General features: G+C 42.5%; 1 protein-coding gene across 1 annotated transcript; it reads left to right on the forward strand.

Moving 5' to 3' along the window:
* The first annotated feature begins 4,750 nt into the window (after positions 1-4,750).
* On the forward strand, positions 4,751-9,294 carry NKX2-6 (NK2 homeobox 6). Its single transcript, XM_024213524.1, has 2 exons — positions 4,751-5,042; positions 8,702-9,294. Exons 1-2 carry the CDS (start codon positions 4,751-4,753, stop codon positions 9,292-9,294), a joined length of 885 nt encoding a protein of 294 aa, XP_024069292.1.
* The last annotated feature ends 11,996 nt before the right edge of the window (positions 9,295-21,290 follow it).

Below are 21,290 nucleotides of genomic sequence, written 5' to 3' on the forward strand. Positions count from 1 at the left end.
GCATTGTATCCGTTTCAAATAATGTTATTCTATATTTACACATACCCTTCAGTCACCATTGTTATATGTACCCCAAAAAATAATGCCATAATGTAACGCTGATCCATGCTAGGTATGTCCCATAACGATGTGGGCACAAATATATTTTAATATATACACTACTAGAAAATATATTTGCTGCCACAAAGAAATTAATGTATTAAAAAACAGCCACAAGCACCTATCTGTGGATTCATGAGCTCTTTCTCTCCTTTTTCCATTGTATTTATTTTCTCTCCTGTTTCAGGCCCTCATTTCCTTGCCTGTATTTGGGTGGTTTATTTATTTAGCCTTCTCTAATAGTCCAATTTGGCTATTTTTGTGGTGTGGAGAGATATCAGCCCAACCAAGGCCAAAACTAGCTCTGTTCTGTCAGTGCTATCAGCAGACACCAGCCTTCTGAAGCTAGCCTGGAATTTTAATTGAAATGGATGTTCAGCTTCAGTGTAGCAATGGCAAAGTACAACAAAGATAAGAAGTCTGGTATCAAACTTTAAGATGAGAGTTTATCTGAATATTACCTCACAGCTCAGCAGTTAACTTAATTTGATCTATAACTTCTTGTTGTAAAAAGCCTACAGAATCTGAACAAGGCAGCTTACGTTGCAAATATCAACCGGGTACCTTAATCTTCCTAATTACATTTAAGAACAGGTTGAAATAATTTGCGTAATTTCACCTGGGCAGGCAAGATTCCCAGCTATGAAAAGAACGTGCCATTTTATTCTTTTCTGACATAGATTTGTGAAAAAACAGGAGGGAAATTGGGCAGGGGAGGAGGGGTCAGAGATAATGGTTTAATAGCTGCCTGAGTGACGCTAGCACTTGAATCTCTGGACCTATGATGCAGTCCCTGGGAGTTTTGCCTGAGTGAATTGAGCAGCACAGAGCTCTACTTGCTTGCCTTACTCGCTGGAGTAGTGCTGTAGACTTCAGTGGCATTGCTGGTGGGAGAAAGGAGGGCAGGTCTGGGCTCTGGGAGCCAGATTTTCAAATGCTCAGAGAAGTGGCCACATTTCCCGCAGAGCTCGGCTCTCATTTAGACACTTAAATCAAGAGCCAGTTTTAGAAAAACGTCTCAGCACCCTCCAGCTCCCATTGCAATACCTTTGGCCAGATTTTCAAATCAGCTCAGCACCCAAGGTGCTTTTGAAAATCTGATCCTGTGCCTCAGTGTGTATGAAGGACCAATCCTGCAGCCCTTACCCAATTGAGTATTGTGTCCTCATGCAATTGAAGTGAATGAGATGACTGTGTGAAAGGCTATTCATGTCAGAGTTACATGACATGACTGTCAGACAGAGAGAAAGTATGTGTGTGTACCTGACTGAATATAGACACCTTTAGCACTTACATAATTCTTCTTCATAGAATTTTGCAAAGTTAATCTTTGCAAACCCTAGAAGGCAGCTAATAAGAAACAATAGGTCTGATTCCTTCCTCACCCCACTTTTTCACTAGATGAGTCCTTTGGCTTCATTAGAGTTACTCCTCACTTACACTACCATAATGCAGTGCAGAATCAGGCCCAAGAACTTTAAGGTGTTCTTGTCAGCCTGGCTGGAAGAACGAGATTTTGCATGTACTTTTCATGGATGGTGATCAAATACCATAGTGATGGGCAACCTTATAATAAATCTAGAGAAACAGATATTCTATTTCTATTAATTATTCCTCTAAGGATAAGGGATTTTTTACAGTTTTTTTTTTTTAAGGCAACAAGAGAAACCGCTAGTAAGATGCTCTCCATTCTAACAGCGTAGCAGAAAATGTCAGATGCAGGCAATACCATAAAGAGCCTAGATAGCTGATATTAAAAAAAAATATGTACATGAATTGTCTGTAACACTGCGGGGAAATGTGGTGGGCAAGAGAATATCAGCAAATTAACACTCGTTAGAAGAATGTTTGCAGGAAATGTGTCACTTGGAATTTTGCAACAGAGTAACACCGCTGTCCAAGATCCCAAAGGTCATTTATAAAAGAGGGCAAGAATCAGTATGCCCATTTTACAGATGGGGACACTGAGGAACACAGGCAGTTGGGAGTAGAAACCTGACTCTCTGTTCAGTCTACTCTGCCATAGTTGTGCTCGCGGCACATCCATGATCTAGGGACCATCCCAGGGCTCCTGATAGTAATTAAACGACAGTTTGCACAGAGTACAGGAGTTAGGATACTGCATTCTCAGCAGGGAGTTCGAGCCTTGATGGAAGATTTTTTTCTCTCTCCAGCCAAACCTCTTCCCAGGCCAGAGGCACAGAGCTTTCTCCAAGAGCTAGGGTGGTCTCCACACCCCAGTCCTGCACCTTATCAGCCCTTATCTCCCAAATCCACTCCCTAATGTGATCTTAATGGAGGCTAAAATCGATTAGATTTATTTTATTGCAGCTTAAGCAAATCTTTTCTATTTCTTCCCCTGTTTTGGAAATACAAAGTGGGGCGGGGCTGCTTTGGCTCCTTTGCTCTTTAGTCCAAACTTGTCAGTGCTCAAGAGCTGTTTGATAAGCAAAACAAACACCCAGGGAAGCTGAAACATACAAGCGAGTCAGGAAAGCTAACAAAACCCCAGGGAGGAGGGGAAGGAAGTTAGAACCCTTCCTCCCTAATCGTGCTGCTAAATGATTGAAGGGAATGCTGTCCAGAAAGGGTTTAGACTATTACCTTTGAAAACTCAGAATTGGGCCAGATTCTGCATCCTAAAGGAAGGACCCCAAACGCTCATTAAAGTTAATGACAGTTTAGTCTGAGCAAGGAATACAAGGTTGGGCCACTAGTTAGCAAACGTCCTCTATTATAATAATTAAAAATAGAAAATCTCAGATATTTTGTTCATATCTACCCACATATGTCATCTACTTCTGTAATATATTCTATGATTTACTTCTGTATTATATGATCTACCTATAGATTTTAGGTTTATTACTCCCTCCTTCTTTTGGTCGTCTATATTTTACCTGTGTTTTCTGAACAAGGAATAACTTAAAAGGTAATTTAAGCAACTTGTACTATTTCGAGTGTAAATTTAATAGTTAACTTAGGATTCATCTTGGAAGATTTTTTTTAAAGGAAAAATTTAAATTTAAATTCTGACATTTTTGCCCCAGGCTCAAAAAGTGTCTCCCCCCAAACCTCTGTTCAATGACCGCAGATTCAGATCAAACTGAGTCAACTATAGAAATGAAGCTCGTTTTTCCACCGTAATTTTTATCGAGAGTTTATGGGCTTTTCTCAGAAGTAATGAAGCTTCGGGTTATTCCCCAGAAACTCCATTCTTGCATCTCTAAGCATAGATCTAAAATAATATCCACCCTGAAAAATATCAATAGAAATGTCTGAAACTGAAATACAAAGAACCAAGGCAAATAATGCCATGAAACTCTGGTGGGTTTTGTTCTCCTCCCCCCTTGGAGGTACTGATTATGGGTTTTCTTTTTGAAAAAGAAATTATTTCAGTATTTTAAGTTATTGTTTTAATTGTTATGGCTATTACTGAACAAGGGAAATTTGGGTAACAGAAGCTATTGTATTAAATATCAGATCCCAAGTGGGTAACACCAGCCGGCCACATTACAATGTAATCAGTTCTGTTTGGAAACGTATCAATCTCTGGCTATGTGCAACTGACATTGATTCCATAGTCTTGCACACGCAAGCATATCAGAAATTTGCTCTAAAAATATAACTAACTTCCCTGAGCCAAAATTTTCCCCCTTTCCCCAGTATGCATATTTTCTCCAAATGTATTTGCCACTTGCTTCCATAGATCCTTTTTAATGTATTCTATTCATACGTGCACCCTTATGTGTACACATGGATATAAATGCACGTACATATCCACCCATGCAACCTTGCATATAATTGTAGAGCTCCACTGAGAATATAGAAGTCTATGTAAGTGCCTAGTATTACCGATGCTTTGTAATTAGTAAAGTACCGGTTAGGACGCATAATGCAATTGCTCGCTTCACAGCTGTTTTAGGCAGAAGCACACGGTCGTATTATCAATCCTAACCATCATGCTGTACTAATTACAATATATACCCATCAGTAATCGTGCTGCTAAGCAGTTGGATTACATTTTATAGTCTTCATCTGTATGCAGGGGTGTGGTTTTTCAATGTGTCCTCTTTGCGTCTATTAGAAATATATAACCTGGGCCACCAGTGCTCTAGAAAGCGAGGAATATTACCTGCAGTGTTTTTTTTTAAAATCTCCTAAGACTAAAACAACTGCTGTTCCCACTCCTGCCATTAACTATTCACCCAAAGGAAGAGTTCAGAAAACGAAAGGCTGACCTCATTCCAGCTTAGCTCTGTCAGAATGTCCCGTTTCCCCCCCACACCCTTCCTAATATCGATGTATATTTATTGATCTCTGGGTGATACCCTACTCTGCAGTATCAGTCAAGAGGTAAATAAGAGGCAGGGGGTAGTCACGTGGCTCCGGAGGGACCAATGGGCCTTTAGGAGGAAGCCTTCCCATTCACAATTCCAAGGTAACCCTAAGCCCGTGGGAGCACGTCAGAAGCAGCCCAGCGAGCCAAAGAACTACAGGGTCCTGGCACACACAACCCTCCAGTCCCGGGAGCCCTGATTTTGCTCCTCGGGGGATTCGTTCCCCTCCCTCCATCTCAGGGGGCCCAGAATTGGACATCGTGGAGGGGCTCCAACATTTCTCCCTCTCCATTTCCCTCAGGAGTCCGAGCAGGATGCTGCCCTGTCCTATCACTTCCACCCCTTTCTCGGTCAAAGACATCTTAAAGCTGGAGCAGCAGAGCGCTCAGAGCGGGGACCCTCAGGGATTCCTCCCCCAGGATCTGCAAGAGCCTCCGGCCCTGCAGCCACCCCCTGCTTGTCTGCACAAGAAACAAGAGGCTGCCTACAATTCTGGGGACCTTCCCTTCCCGGTGGAAGACGATCAACGCGGAAATTGCAGGAGGCGTGAGGAGGAGTATGAGCTCATGAGGAGCTCCTGTGAAGAAGAAGAAGAGATGGACCTAAGTAAGTTAACAGTGGGAGGGGAGGGGGATACCACCAGCTTGTAAACTTGGGGACTAATCCAAAACCACTGGAAGTCAATGGGAATCTTTCTATTGGCTTCAGTGGCTTTGGATCAATTATGAAGTTCATGGAGGATAGATCCATCCATGGCAGTTAGCCAAGATGGTTGGGGAGGTGTCCATGCTCTAGGTGTCCCCGAACCTCTGATTGCCAGAAGCTGGGAGTTGATCACTGGATAATTCACCTGTTCTGTTCATTCCCTCTGAAGGCACTGACCACTGTCAGAAGGCAGGATATGAGGCTAGATTCATAGATTCTAGGACTGAAAGGGACCTCGAGAGGTCGAGTCCAGTCCCCTGCCCTCATGGCAGGATCAAATACTGTCTAGACCATCCCGGATAGACATTTATCTAACGGACCATTGGTCTGACCCAATATGGCCATTCTTAAGCCCATAAAGAGGTGCATAGATTTGGAATTGAACTTCATAGCAAATTACCTCTCCAAAATATTCTCCCAGTGAAATGAGGCTATCTATAGGCTTTTAGTATTGGTTAATACACAGAATCTGGGGCAAGGGGATTGCACAGGTTCATTATCATCAAGCCATATATTCGTGCATCGCAAGAAATCCGCATTAAAAATAGTTAAGAAACCCTGAGAGAGAAAAAATCTGGGCTATAAGACCCGTTGCAATGAAATAATTTGTTTACCTTACGATACCAGGTGATTTCATTTGGGATTTTATATAATGGCAGGAAAAACTTTTGAGTAGCCAGAGAGGTTGGAATTTGGAATTTGTAATATACATATTTGATATCTTTGTGAGACATATATAACGTGATGCACGTGTTGATAGATATTAACAGAACCTTATGCAAATTTAATTTTTCAAACTCTTCTGTGTCACTATTATCAACAAAATGTAACTGGATTCTAGTCTCTTCAGATTCAACTATATTGTTTTAAAAGTTCTTATGGTAAACAAAAGAGATGCAAGAAATAAAGCCACTGGTATGTATACAGTAAAAGTATTTTCACAACCGTATACTTTCACAAAGTATACTTCACACTTAATATAGGAAAGCATTTGGATACATATAAATAGAAAAGAAATCGGGTACTTCGCAGCCGCAGGGAATACAGTTACAAAATTACTACCGTGAAAGATGTAAAAATATTGTTGCTTTTGTGAAAACAAAAACAAAAAACCACTGCGTTTCAAATTAGATCCCGTTTGACTGCACGAACAAAGCTGGTATTTAAAATTTTAAAACCCTTATATATTATTTAAAACAAATAATGGTCAACATTCAACATTTATTTTTTCCTCCAACTGATGTTTTATGAAGGTGGCTTTTTCTTTGTTGACTTTACTCTAAAAAACTTTCAAAAATAAAACCAGTCACAAAGTAACAAGTCCATAAAATTAAATCATCAGCACAGGGAATTTTATAAGATGGCAAATCTAACCACTGAAGTGTCAAACTGGGGAGGGAGCGGGGGATGGCCTGTATTTTGATTTGAAAAAATTACTTCTTACGGAAATAAAAATAATATAACTTTGCATTTAATAGTTCAAGCTTCCAACTCCTAGTTAGGCCTGTTAAGCGTCTAAGGAAAATATTGTTATAAGCTGAAAATAATTTAAAATATGAAGTAGTTTTATATTATTTCACTATATACATAGAGAAAAAGATCTGTATGTGTGTGCATATATTCAAACGCTTTATAATATATTGTGTACATGCATTAACACTATTTTAAGATATAAAGCGTTTGAATATGTGTACACACACACACACAATTTTTAAAAACAGAAAAATTCCAACATTCTCAATTACATGAAAAATGACTGGATGGTCATTTAACACGTGCACAATTGTAATTAAAAACAATAATTCAAAATATTACAGCCCACTACGAGGTTATTTTCAATGCCATGAGGTGATTTTTAAATAATTAAATCTAAAATAAATCTCCTTCGTGCAGGATCGCATTAGCAGCATAAATCACACTAGAATAGCGAGAATAGTTGTAACCTGCTAAATACTGATTTGACGTGGTCGAAATTTTAGTCTAAACCGATTTTTTGTTTTGTTTTGTTTTTGTTACTGAATCACTCTCAGCTCTTTGTTAACAAACAAGTGTATTTTATACGCAGGTTTAGGAAGCCGCAGTCGAACTGCCAGCATTTTCAATACACATTGATCAGATGTTTGTTTTGCATAACATAGTTCAAAACTTCCTACTTTATAGCGCAAATAAATAGGAACGCTGGTCGTTTTCCTAACACCTAAACGGCATTATTATATAAGCAAGAAAATCAATAAGGCTCATCTTGTGCTTTTCTTTTTTGAATCACCTACAACGATTTTCTTTTAAAGTGTAAGGGGGTGGAGGAAGAAGCAGGAAGTTCAGACAACATGGGACGCTCTGAACCAAAGTTTGGACAAGCAAAGAAAAAAGAATACACATAGGGGTCATTTATATGGGACCCCTATTCCTTGCGAAACGGCTGGTGTCCTGCGCTGCTCCATGCGCACATCTCGCGACAGAAACCACCCCCAAAACACTGCACTGAAAACTAGAACCCATTGGTGGGAAACATGAAGTAAAGCGGCGGCTGATTCTGCCAAACTGGCGCATATCAATTATATGGTCCCTGTTCAAGCCAAGAGGAGTAAGGATGACTCCTGTGAGTAGGAGCTTGCAAGATCGGACATCTAGATTTGGAAATGACTAGGAAGGGAGGCGGGGTGTGTGTGTGGAATGGAGCACCGGGAGTACTCACAGCCACAGAGTCCACGGGAGATCTGTGAATAAATCAAACTGGAATGTAACAGGTGCCGCCCACGGAGTAGGATTCTAAAGCGAAGCGGATCTATCTATCTATGTATTAAAACAAAGCTTTGATGTGCATTGTCCTGTGGAGTTGATAGTGTTCCCTCCTTCATTGGAAGATTGCTTCAAGTTTCTTCCGTCAAATTAAAAACAAAAATAGCCTTATAGTGTCTCCCCTCCTCGACACACACACATACACACACGATATTCCGGTAATAAAAGACAGCAAGGTATACACTAGTTACGGTTATTTGCTCTGAATCGTTCACATGGGATATTTTCAGTTGATCAGCTCCTGTTTTACTTTCCTCACCCATCAATCTCAGTAGAATAGACGGGAATATTTATGCAATTCAATTGGAGAGGGGTTTGTCCAATTAAATATACATAAATGATACAGTAATAATTAATGACAGCTCACCAGCCTTCATAGATCTGATGCAAAGTCTGCTAAGTCAATGGAAAGGCACCCATTGATTTAATGAGTTTTGGATCGGGCCTATTGATTATAGTCACTTTAGGGCAGACAGAGAGAAATGATCAGCGCTGGTCGATGAAAGACTTGAACTAATTTTGTTTATTCAATGAAAAAAATCGAAATTTCATTTTTTGGCAGAAACATGGGATGATCTCCCCCTCCCCCCAAGACGTTCACGTTAAATTCAGCCCATTTTTCGAATGGCTTAACGATCATGAATCTAATTTCACAGGAGCCCGGGATTAGTTCTTTGACCCAGGGCTAGAAAACACTCCGAACATGTGTAACCCTACTGGGGCAGAGCTGAAAATGTCTCCCTTTGCTTTGGGTTTCGCAGGAAAATCTCTGGCCGCGGACTCTTTCGAGCCCCGGGAGAAGAAAGACGACCCGTGCGAACGTCCCAAGCAAAGGCAGAGGCGGAAACCCAGGGTTTTGTTTTCTCAAGCTCAAGTTTTCGAGCTGGAAAGGCGGTTTAAACAGCAGAAGTACCTCTCGGCTCCGGAACGGGAGCATCTCGCCAGCCTGCTGAAACTCACCTCCACGCAAGTCAAGATCTGGTTCCAGAACAGGAGATACAAGTGCAAGAGACAAAGGCAAGATAAATCGCTGGAGTTCTCTGCCCATCCCCTTCCTCCCAGGAGGGTAGCGGTCCCGGTACTAGTCAGAGATGGCAAGCCGTGCCTTGGGGGCTCCCAGGGTTACACTGCCCCTTATAATGTCACGGTCAGCCCTTACTCCTATAACACCTACTACAGCGGTTACAGCAATAGCCCGTACAGAGCAAACTACAGCGGTAGTTACTCGGGGGGGCCCGCGAGTACCACACCAGCCAGTCACATCATGAACATGAGCTTTAGTGTCTCCAGCGCTGCTCAGACCCAGCAGGGTCACTTGCAAGCCACGCTGCAAGCAGGGATCAGGGCTTGGTAAATGTCTCCCTTGAAACTGACCACCTGGATGATGCTGAACATCTCAAGGGCAGGAGGGGGATCAGAAGCCCCGGTCCAGCTCCATGGAGACTGTCTTTTAAAAGACGCTGTGTTAGAAAAAGGGGGTCTCTGGCGCTTTCAGGTTCTGATCCCTGGGGACTAAGCTACGGATCACTTTATTTATTTAACATGGGTGTTTTTAAATACAGCCCTGCCTCTGTCTCTCACCTTCTACCCCCCCCCCCAAAAGGTATTTGCTTCTCCAGAATGCAAGAAGAGCAGTGATCATCCGAGTCCAACCAACCTAGTGTCCTTCCTAAAGCCAAATTTGAAAGTACTGGTTGTGCACCTTTCTGTACATTTATTTTCAGCTGATCATTTTATTTAATTCCTTAAAAAAAAAAGTTTATCCTCTGTGATAAAGTTCGGATATACCTATCTTCATTCCTGCCCAGCACACATTTTTCATTTGTGTATGTTTTTCAATTAAAAAAAATGAACCACCACATTTTTTTCAATTACATTGTTCACACTTAAAAAAAAAAAGTCTGTCCTGTCCCACCCAAAAATGTGCAGTTACCACGAAATCTGATTCAGCACAGCAATTGGAAATAAATGCTCAAGTTATCAAAAAGAGAGAAAGGTCATAGTCTAATGGCCTGAGCATAGCTCTGTAAGCCAGGAATTCCTGAGTTTTGATCTCCGACACTGACTTTCTCTTCAACCCTGGGCACATTCTTTAACCTCTCTGCTTCCCTTCCCCATACCTAAAATTGGTTTATTTTATTCACAGGAAAGTTGTGAGGGTTAATTAATTAGTTGCTGGGTCAGATCTTCAGCTGGTGTCCAACAGCTTAATTATATTGATTTCAATGGAGCAATGGCGATTTACATAGCTAAGGATGTGGCTCAATATATAAGTGCTTTGCAGGTTACAAGAACTACCCAAGTATTAAATCTGGAAGAGCCGAACACTGTTTCCAAGACTGAGGAAGAGAGCTTTCCAAGAATCACTTCTGTGCTGGCATTTTCAGGGGCATTACATATGTTGTGAATAACTACACTGATCATTTGGGTTGTTATTGTAGAAATGTTTTTTGATGACTAAATAAGGACATGGTTTTATTGAAATTTATTATATTATTAAAGAAATGCTGTGTAAAAGGATTAGTATTTCTCTACACCAGAGTGGCAAGAGGTGGAACTAAAGTCCAGAGGAAGGTGCTGCTCTCATAAAGGAAAAAATATTTCAGATAGGAAGCTGTCACACTTCTAATTTTTTTTTTTTTGCAGAGCGTGGTGAGAGTTCACAGGGGGCATAATTTTACTCATTCATTTTTCTATCACAAGCATGGTGTGTCAGTCTACACACAGGTGCCATTAACGTCAATAGGAGTTCCCCAGTAGACAGAGAGAGAAAGAGAGATGGCCAATACAGCCTGTGTCCAATACGAATTTGAGGCCAATTCTGCTCACCTTACTCATGTAAGTAGCCCCACTGAGATTTGACCCATAGCCAATCTTCATCCAACAGCTAGGCTGTTCAGAGATGCCTTCTAGCTTTCACATGCAGAATCAAAGAGATCATCTTTCTAACTGGAAAATTAATTATCTGAAGCACGTGTGTGTTGAAAGACATGGTCCTAACAGACAAGATTATTCCACAATGTATTATCCCAGACATTACACTGAGCTATTACAGTAACGGGACCACATAGCTATCTAGATATAGACAGTAGCTATCAAAAATAGCATATATCCCAAATATGTCAGGTAACACCATGCAACTCCTCTGCCAGGCCCTCTGGCACAGCATATTTGCTATCACTGAGAGGTTAGGTTCAAGGAAAGCATTGCATGTTGTGGCCTGACATAGCCTAGGGCACAAGACAGCACTTGAAAACCAGGTGTGGGATATACCTTTCACTCCACATCACCAATATGCCATAAAAGAAACCCAGACCCTCTGACTCAGCCACAATAGCTTGGGTTCCCTTGCCCGGGATGCTGAGAAATAGGTGTATGGGGAACTCTACCCTCTGGGCTAAACTCTGGTTTCACTTACAATAGTGTCATTCCATAGGCTCAAGTAAAACTGGTTACATGAGAGAATTGGGCCCATTTTATTTGCCCTAGAAATCTGAGATTTCAAAACGTGATACCGAATTATTTTTGTGTCTGTCTCAATCCCTTCATCCTGAGAACAGCTTCTGAACAGCACCATGGAGATGATATAATCCTGCTTTGAAACAAATCGGTGCTATTTTCCTTAGAATATCATTAAATTATAGTGTCTAGTACAACAGAGATCCCAACCACAACTGGAACCCTAGGTGTTGCTGTAATACAGATAATTGATGGTAATGTTATGCAGCAGCAGGGGGCCATATCTGTCCAAATAGATTTTATCATGAAATCTAAATCATCCAAACCCATTTGGAGCCTAGTTCTGCTGCACAGAAGGGGAGAGCCCACACCACAAAGGGGCTGTGAAATCCCAGTAGGCACTGGAAGCGTGCTGCATGGGGGAGCCATTGGAAGTAGTGTGGTGGTTGGGGGTCGAAGGGAGAGGCAGCTGGATGGTGCACATGGCCAGTGAACGCTGGACTATGTAACCCTCATGCAAATCCCTCCCACCTGAGGCCAGACAGAGATCTTGAAGGCTGCAGCAGTTCAGGGACTTCCTATGTGTGCGTACAGCGCCCAGAGCAATGGCGATTCTAGATGCTAAGATAATAAATAAATAATAATAATAAATTGATAGATTTCACAGCCTGGATGCTGTTCCCACCCACCCATGGAGAACTCCTGCCCCTTTACTCAGGATTCACAAAGGCAGGAGAGAACTCCATCCTTAGTACCTGATCCAGTGTTTAATTTATGCCAGGGCGGAGGCCCGGCACCTCTAGACCTGGCAGTTCATCGACCTGGCACCCCTGGGCTTGCTGCATCAGTTATGAAGTTAAAAAAAAAATGCTTGAGCCCCAGCACCTCTCATTACAAATTAAGCTCTGGCCTGGTTCTAAAGCCCAATTAAAGTCTTAATTGAAAGGAGACAATGTTTCAGTTTAGTGTTGAGTGACTATAATTAAATAGCAAGTATCTATTAGACAAACGTCCCTTCTTTTCCTGTTCACAGGATGTCCACACTCAGTTTCCAACTGCCTCGGATATATTTGTTATTTGAAATTATTTGCTAGATGCTTTTCCTACATAATTTTAGATCTAGAGATCCTTCGTGAACAGATCATTAGGAGCATTCAGAATTTGAGCTCTGTCGATTAGTTTTCATTGGACACTAGGTCGCTTGGTATTGTTTCTCTTCCCTAACTGGATGAGTTACTTGGAATCAGATTTCCAGTGCACCCCTTTTGTGAGTTTAAAATTCACATCCCATGGACATTTTCTAATGCTTATTTAACATTTACTGTTTCCAAAAATATTATTGCTAGTAAAATCTGTTACCCTAGGATAGTGGGATTATTGGATAGTGAATAGAAAAAAAGATGTGTCCAAATACAAAATATATATTTTTGATTTGAATGAATATTTTCAAAAAAATAATTTTGTAATTTTCTAATGAAAAGCAGATGATATTAAGACAGAAAAACACAATTAATTAAGGATTTTTGTTAAGATTAGCATCTGTGTTTTCAAAGCAAAGCCGTTAAAGGAAAGTTAACTAATAGATTTCCTGATTTAAATGCTATCTGTATAAGTTTTTGGCTTAAAAAGATCTACCGGCAGTACAAATTTAACTGTAGAAAAACAAAAGCATAAAAACAAAAGCATACTTGATTGTACGGTTGTAACTGGATGAGCGAGAAATGTGTGGTTGTGCAATTTTGCTTGTGTTTACAAGATGATTGTGTGTGATTCTGGGTAGAGGGGATTATTAAACTGACCAAGAAAACAGAAAGAGAGAAAAAAAAGAAAATATCTTATTTTTTCATATAGTCCTGGATTAGCAGTTTGTGAACTTTCTCTTTATTGACTGGCAACCCCTCCCTTTATTTTTTTTCAAAGAAAGACAGAAAGAAAGCTACATCACAGTTCATTTACTTAGAGCCAGTTTTTCAACTGCTCAGCACTCCATTGAGGGACTGATTTTCAAAAGGGTCAGCACCCTAAGTGCTGAGTAGAGCTGGTTGCGATTTCTTTGGCAAACTGTTTCCCCATCAAAACATGTTGATTCACTGAAATTGTTCACAAGAAAGGGTCAGTTTTGATGAATGTCGCAATTCAAAAACATTTTTTGGGGAAAAAAAACCAACCTTTGAAATTGTCAACAAATCCCATTCTGACATTTTCATAACAAAAAAATTCCAGTTTTCCAGATCAAAATGACTTTATTTTGAACTTTGAGCTAATTACAGTAAAAAAAAAACACCCACGTTTAAAATGGTTAAACGTGAAATTAAATGTTTAGAAATGATGGAAACAAAATGCTTCTTCCATTAACTAAAAATTTTTCATTTGTCGGTTTGTAAAAACAATTCAAGATTTCGACTACGTCCCCCAAGCTGGAACAGGAACGTTTTTCAAAAATCTCAAATATTTTCCCAGGATGGGAAAACAGTTTCCCACCTAGCTCTAGTGCAGATGTGTTTTGAGAATCTGGCCCTAAATGGGTGAGTTTTCAGAGGACCTTTGTACCCACGGTCCTAATGAACTCAATTGGAGTTGCTGATGCTCAGCATCCTATGAAAAGTTAGGCTGCAGATGTCTATCCAAGGGAAACATCTGCCCCCAGAACTCTCACTCAGGTTATAAAGAACCCCCTAAATTATCCTCACAACCCCCTTGCAACTCCCCCCGCCACATCCCTATAAGAGTAGACAACAGGTCCCCTCAAGATCACCCCCTGCTGGTTCATCTCCCTCAGTGAGAACTCTCGCTCCACTCAATGCTGCTACCTCCCTTTCAGCCCCCTTCTTGACAACTTATCCTTGAAGTATTTGCTGGAGAGACTCTTTCAGGAGGCAATTAAGCTTTTATCTCCACTCCTGCTCAACCCCATCACTCTTTAGTGTTCGTTCACTTCCCAAATGGGACGTAATTGACACCTAAACAAAATAATCTCCCCCTCCCCCAAGAGATAGTGCTGTTCACTTTCCTGCCTGTCCCAGGGCTTGAGGTGCCATGTAGGCCAGGTAGATAAATCAATAAAGCTGCAGACATGCTGACTCTTCCCCCATTCAATCCAAGCTCATTCTGGGAACTTTCTGAGATCAGATCTGCCTTGGGTCTCCTCTCCAGCCCTAGCACAATCAGGAGAAACGACAGGCTCCTGGCTTTTAGGAACGCTAGGCAAAACATGTGCAATGCAACCAAAAGCATTGCCAACTCTTATAGTTTTAATCACGTCCTGCAATACGTGAGATTTTTCTTAATGTCTCAGCTCCAGGAGTCAGAACACTGCAGAGGAGCCTTAGCTTTCATTTAAAAATATAAATTGCTAGTGCAGAGAAAAGTCTGAAAACACGAATCCCAAAAGCTCAAAAACCAAAAGGCAAGTAAAACAGAATCCATAATGTATTCTTTTAAAAAATCTCATGATTTTTGAGTGCTCAGGGTTGGTGATACTGAATTAGTCATGTATTATATAGATTTCTTTTCCTGATATCCATAGATAATACGCAAGACTATTTTACATCACACACACACACGCAGGAATTACCATGCCAGATCAAACCACTGTTCCATGCAGTCCAGTGTTCTGTGTCTCATAGCAAACAGTACAAGGTACTTCATAGCTAAGGTGTAAAACTCCTATAATGGCAGTTATTAATTCTACAGGGGAAGTTTCTTCTTAATCTCAGTTATTTACTATACCCAGAAGCAGGAGAGTTAACCCTTCTACGGTTTTATCCTTGCTACTGTCACTCTAGCTATTCTTATTATTCATATAAATATACTAAATAGAGTCAACATAAATAATCTTTTGTTCTGATTTTTAAAGGGGACAACGGTTCGGTGGTTTGAGCTATAGCCTAGGACTTGGGAGTCCCATGCTCTGCCAAAGATGTCCTGGGTGACTTTGGGCAAGTCACTTAGCCTATGTGTGCTACCATTTGCAAACTGGGGGATGATAACACTTCGCTATCTCCCAGCAGTGTAGTGAGGATAAAGACATTAGAGACACTCAGATACGACAGGCCCATATAAGTACTTAAGGGCTTGTCTTCACAAACAAAGCTAATGACAAGCTGAGGTGTAATCTACCCTGCACCAGCGTGGACCCTGCTGCTGCACATTAGCAGTTCCCTAGTGCGCTTTGAACTACCCTAATTTCAAAGCGGGGTAGATGAAAGCACGTAGATGAAAGCATGCTAGGGAACTGTTAGTGTGCGGCACCATGGTCCACACGGGCTAGTGCGGGGTAGATTAACACCCCAGTTTCCTGGGAACTACCTGTTTTTGTGGACAAGCCCTCAGATAAATATCTCGATGGAAAGGTTTGAAGAAAAATCAGTAGTGTTTGGTCCCGCAATTACATTCTGTGTTGTGTTTGGTCACTGCTGCTGTGCCATGTATTCATGATACTGGGCCAGATCCTCAGCTGGTGTAAATCAGCACTGATTCCAGTCAATGGCTCTACACCAATTTATACCAGCTGGGGATGTGGCCCTTTTCATACGGCTTCACTGATGCTCCTCTGTTAATGTTTCATTTAGATGAAAAACAACATGAGAGAGGAATTGCTCCTTTTTCCTTCAAAGTCTTTCCGCATCTCTAGAAAAAACTGCAAGCTCTTGAATTACATTCTCTAATCCGAACTGGCTCTACATTTCTGGTACCCCTACCACCATTCTACCCAGGCATCAAGTGAATCTCTGACAGAACTATTGCTTGCTGATGATTGTTTGTGTTTGCTATTTTGGATTCTTCTTAAAATTGAAAATATGCTGGGGAATTTTTCTGCCCTGTCATTCAAGTGTGATTGGTTCTTTGGGCTTTGACTATTGTGCCTCTTCTTAGGTAGGGTGACCAGATGTCCCGATTTTATAGGGACAGTCCTGATATTCTGGGTTTTGTCTTATATAGGCGCCTATTACCCCCATCCCCGTCCTGATTTTTCACACTTGCTATCTGGTCACCCTACTTCTTAGGACACTAAGCTACAATGGTTTATTTACTGTTTTAATGTGCTGCAAATTTAGCACTGGTGATAGGTGATGGATTAGCAGCCCTGGGGAATGAACAAAGCCCTCTGTTGATCTACAAAACAAAACTGAGACCCACCAAACTCATTTCACAGAAGTCACCAAACAGCCATGACATGTTAACAACTGTAACAGTAGCCACTGGAATCAGCGGATGTTGACCTCTGTCATGTGGTGCGGTGTTGACCTTTGTCACCCAGGTTCATGTGACTGGGACCAACATAGCGAGAGCTGAGACATAAGTACCAATTCCAGGTTCTCACATCCAATCTCTAGGGGTCACTATCTCTCCAAAATGCTCTCTCAAGACACTGAGCCCCAGATCCTCAAAGGTATGTTAGGAGCCTAAATACTTTATTGGATCTGTGCAACAGAAACTGCAGTTAGGAGGAGTAACAGGATGGTCTGCCCCTCTAAGGCCCAGGGAGTTGGAGACCAGCCAGCTCTGTTCGATTAGGGACAGAGAAAGGGAAAGGGTCAGGTGTTTCCAACTCTACTTTCTCAGCCTTTTGTAGGGAAGAGCTGCAAGAAAGTTAGCTCCTGTCTGGCAAGCCTTGGAGCAGGGGGAAGAGATGCAAGGGGAAAGGCCGCTGGGTCCTGGCAGCCTGCTTTGTTTGTGGAAATTTGTGCGAAGAATAAAACTGTGTCCTGAAGGATGGGGCTTAAAATACTTTGGGTTTGTTGTTACTCCTTCCTGAGCTGAGCAGACAGGCCAGCTGCCCTAGGCTCTGTTAACTGTTAGACATATAAGGTGGGATTCACCAAGGTATTTAGGCACCTAACTCCCATTGATTTAAAAGGTATTGATTTTAATGGGAATTAAGTGCCTGAATACCTTTATGAATTCCACCTATAATTCCTTGCCCCACCTTGAAAACTGCTAAACAGGTTATAGCTGTGGAGGAGGAAGTCAAACTAATCAAGTGGCAAAATACCCAGAGAATAAACAGTATACAGGGATATTCACAAATGGCCTGCAGGAAGATGCATTGGGCAAACCCTTACAGGAAATAATAGAACTCGAGACATGATAAGAGTTTCACCTGAGCAGTGGGCTAGGGGCATGGAGTAAGCAGGGCTACCTGGATGAGTCAAGATTGCAGGATTGGGCACTCGATGCTTTTTCTGTGATGCATCCATCCCAGATGGCTGAAGGTGCTTTAGTTGCGTAAAATGCATTTACAGGCATGCGCAGCTTCAAGGAGGTAGGGCCACTCCATTAACTCTACTGAAATCCCAATGCAACATCCACCTAGTCTCTCTTGGGGGGGGGGGGGGGGAGAGAGAAGGGAGAGGGGGGGGGGGGGGGGGAGAGACAGACAGACAGACAGACAGAGCATTTTTAAGGCTTTTGGCAATGCCTAGGGAGGGCAGACATCATCTGCTGTCAACTGTCAATCACAAACAACGCCACGTTGAGCTTATTTTAGAGCCTGTAGCAAGCTACAGGCACTACCATGCAAGCCTTACTCACAGGAGCAATGCAAAATAGAATCACTCAACTGTATAAGTCTCTGCAGGATCACACTCTAGGACTTAATCCAGTAGCCACTGCACAATCCAAATCCCCTATGACGGACAGACACACACACAAGCCAGGAGAGCTTTGTGAGCTTGATGCCTGCAGGGTCAGCCTCTTTACAATATTGGTGTCTGCTGGCAACAATTCATTCAAAAGTTGTCCCCCCCCATTAGAATTCTTGGCTTATTTAAAATATACTCAGCCCACAGCCAAATGCTGCACTGTTCTGTAGAATGATTTGCAATTTGGGAGGGCATTACATTTCCCTTCCCTTTAAATCTATCCTGTTTTCCACTCCCCTTCAAAAACCTGGTCTAAACCACAAATCGTGTATTATTAAGACATCTGAAAAGCCAGACAGACCTTAAACACACACACACTATAGTGAAGATTTCAACCAGCGCTAGAATGGGTTTAGCACAATACACCAAGTGTCCACACAGGGGCACTCCCACAGCCAAACTGAGAAAAGAGAATCTCCTGAAATCTTGCAGCTTCTGTTGCTCATCTGTAGTTTGTGCTGAACTCCCTGGCATTCATCAAAGTTTTCTGTTACACTTGTAACCACAGTGAGCTGGTAAAGGTTGGTCCTGGGGTGAAACCTAGCAAAGCAATATATTATAATCACGCCTATGCTTGGATAGAGTTGAATTATTATAGCCCTGCAACTACAAGGAGTGAGTTGGGGGCAGCATAGTCCAGTGATTAGGAACTGGACTGGGAATCTGGAGACCTGGCTACCACGGAAGTCAGTGGATTTACACCAGGGATGAACCTTGCCCTATGTTTTTAATGTTGATTCTATTCAAATGATAGGCATAGGGACCAAACAGTCCCATTACAATCAATAAGGCTGCAGTGGGCAGAATTTGGTCTGTGTGCATATATACTTGGGGCTGTTTCAGCCTTGGCAGAAGCAGACTCAGCTGACAACGGCTGTTCTGTTATTCAGGGTTCACTTATGACTAATTAGTCGATTGGTTATTATTTGCATTACACTGGAGGGGGCGGGGGGAAGCCCTACAAGATTGGTCCTGTGCAGCACAGGTGAGGAGCGCTGCATATACAAGCCTAAGGTGAGCAGGACAGGCTGTGCAAGGAACCCATTCCTACAATAACAAGAGCACTGCGCCCGCACCCCCAAGTCACTGCTGCCCAACAGCAGGAGGCCGAAGAGGTGAGAGAAATAGTATGAAGATAAATAGGGTCACGCCCCTGTTCTCGTCAGACAATCCCATTCTTCCTCCACAGCCCGCTCCATTGTAACCCTGTACTCCTACATCCCTAAGCACTTGTATAGCCTTCACCACTGTAGTAACTGAGCACCGGTCTCTCATGCATTAAAAAGAGAGGGAACTGAGGCTCACTGCTGCTCAGTGCAGAAGACCACACCTAACGCTTCGCTTTCCATTCACTCACAAGTACCCTCCACACACATACACACACACACACGGGCAACAGCCCCACAGACTTACCCAAGGACCTGGCAGATCAAGCACTATGTAAGTGGTGTACTGTGACTTAATAGTAACAGTAAAGCTATTACTTCAGATCAAAGGCATAAGTGATCAGTTACACTGTCACACAGCTTAGCCTTAAAAACACTCTGGGTCCAATTCTTAAAAGCTTCCAAGTGACTTAGGAGCCTAATTCCCATTGACTTTCATGTAGGCGCTTTAGAAAATTTTACCCAATAAGCCCGATTTTGTTTGGATTTGCACTGGTTTTTTTTTTACTCCGTGTATCTCACAGACTTCAGCTCTCCTGATTTACATTGTCTATCCACAAAAGTTGCTTCAGTATACATTTAAACGGATATAATTACACGGATGGTGTGCTCACACGGTTGCAAACCCACAGATCAGAATCAGGCCTGAGAATTCCAGGGAAATGCTTTGCCAGGCCCTGGGTTTATATTTATATGATGCCTTAATCTCCTCTTACAACAATTTGATCTTGCGACTCCCCTGACTTCCATACAGCTATGCTTGACCTACACACGTCTGAGTAAGAGGAAAATCAGACCCATGGTAACCAGTACCCCTCCTTGCTTCACCCACCAAATACTAAATGAAATTTGCAATATTTACAGGGGAAGAGGTGGGAAATCTCAAGGTGCCCGGGCCAGCCACAGCATTCACTCCCCCCCTCACTGGCAGAGTGTGAGAAGGTCACCTCCCCCGGCTCTAAGCAAACATTCCCAATGTGTGTTACAGGTGAGGACTTCTGGCTAAGCTGTTGAACAGATTGGGTAGGAAGTCACTTGCAGGCCACCCAGTTTGAATGCATTCTAAACTTTCGGGCAGCAAGCAACGGATCCTAATCTGCTCTCCAGAAGCAAGGGACCGGGGTTAGAGAGCCTGGCGCAGGGGCATTGTTGGAATAATACTGTTCGGCTCCAATTGCTTCATAAATCTTTCCAAATTGCTTTTCTTGGGCAATAAGAGGATAATGAGACTGAGTTATTATTGGAGCTACTGAAGCTCTCCAAGGATGCAATTCCTGTTACAAAACAGACTGCAGGGGAAAAAAAACCCAGTGTAAAAGTTAAAAGCTGGATCATTATCTGTCTATAAGGGCTTTATACTGCCTCCTATCAGTGTAGTATCCGAGTGCCTTCCATGTAAGAGTCAATAGCAGTGAAGTCCCTTGAGGATTTCAGGGCACCTCTCACTAGAGTATGCGCTTTCCCTGGGGTAGGGGCTTTGTTTTTGGATTTGGGGGTGGATAAGGGTAGAGGGCTGGAAGGAGGAGTCAGTGTTGTGAATGTCATGCTTATGGGGGGGGAAGGGGACAGTGATATTAGGGACCACCTGCAAATACATCAGACTAAACCTTTTCAGTGCCAGTTCCTCAGCTTATGTAAATCAGCATCATTCCACTGAAGCCAATGGAACGATACTGATTTACACCAACTGACAGTGGCGGAGTTAGAGTTAGCGGGGCCCTGTGCGCAGCTTAATTTCCCCCCCAAAGGACCCAGCCAAGAAAAAGAACATTCTCTCTCTCTCTCTCTCATCTCCCCACCCCCACCGTTTTTTTTTCCCCCTTCATCCTCCTCCTATAATTATAAGTAATGGGAAGCAAATGAAAATAAAGTGAGGTACCTTGATTGGGGCAGGAGGTTGGGGTGTGGGAGGGGGTGCTGGGGGCAGGCTCTGGGAGGACGTTTGGGTGCTGGGTGCGGGCTCTGGGCTGGGGCAGGGGGTTGGGTGTGGGAGGAGGGGGGAGGGCTCCGGGAGGAAGTTTGGGTGCTGGATGCAGGCTCTGGGCTGGGTGTGGGAGGAGGGGTGAGAGCTCTGGGAGGAA

This window comes from Terrapene carolina, unplaced genomic scaffold (genome assembly GCF_002925995.2).
Source record: "Terrapene carolina triunguis isolate 2854851 unplaced genomic scaffold, T_m_triunguis-2.0 Scaffold53, whole genome shotgun sequence".
Taxonomy (NCBI): Eukaryota; Metazoa; Chordata; order Testudines; family Emydidae; genus Terrapene; species Terrapene triunguis.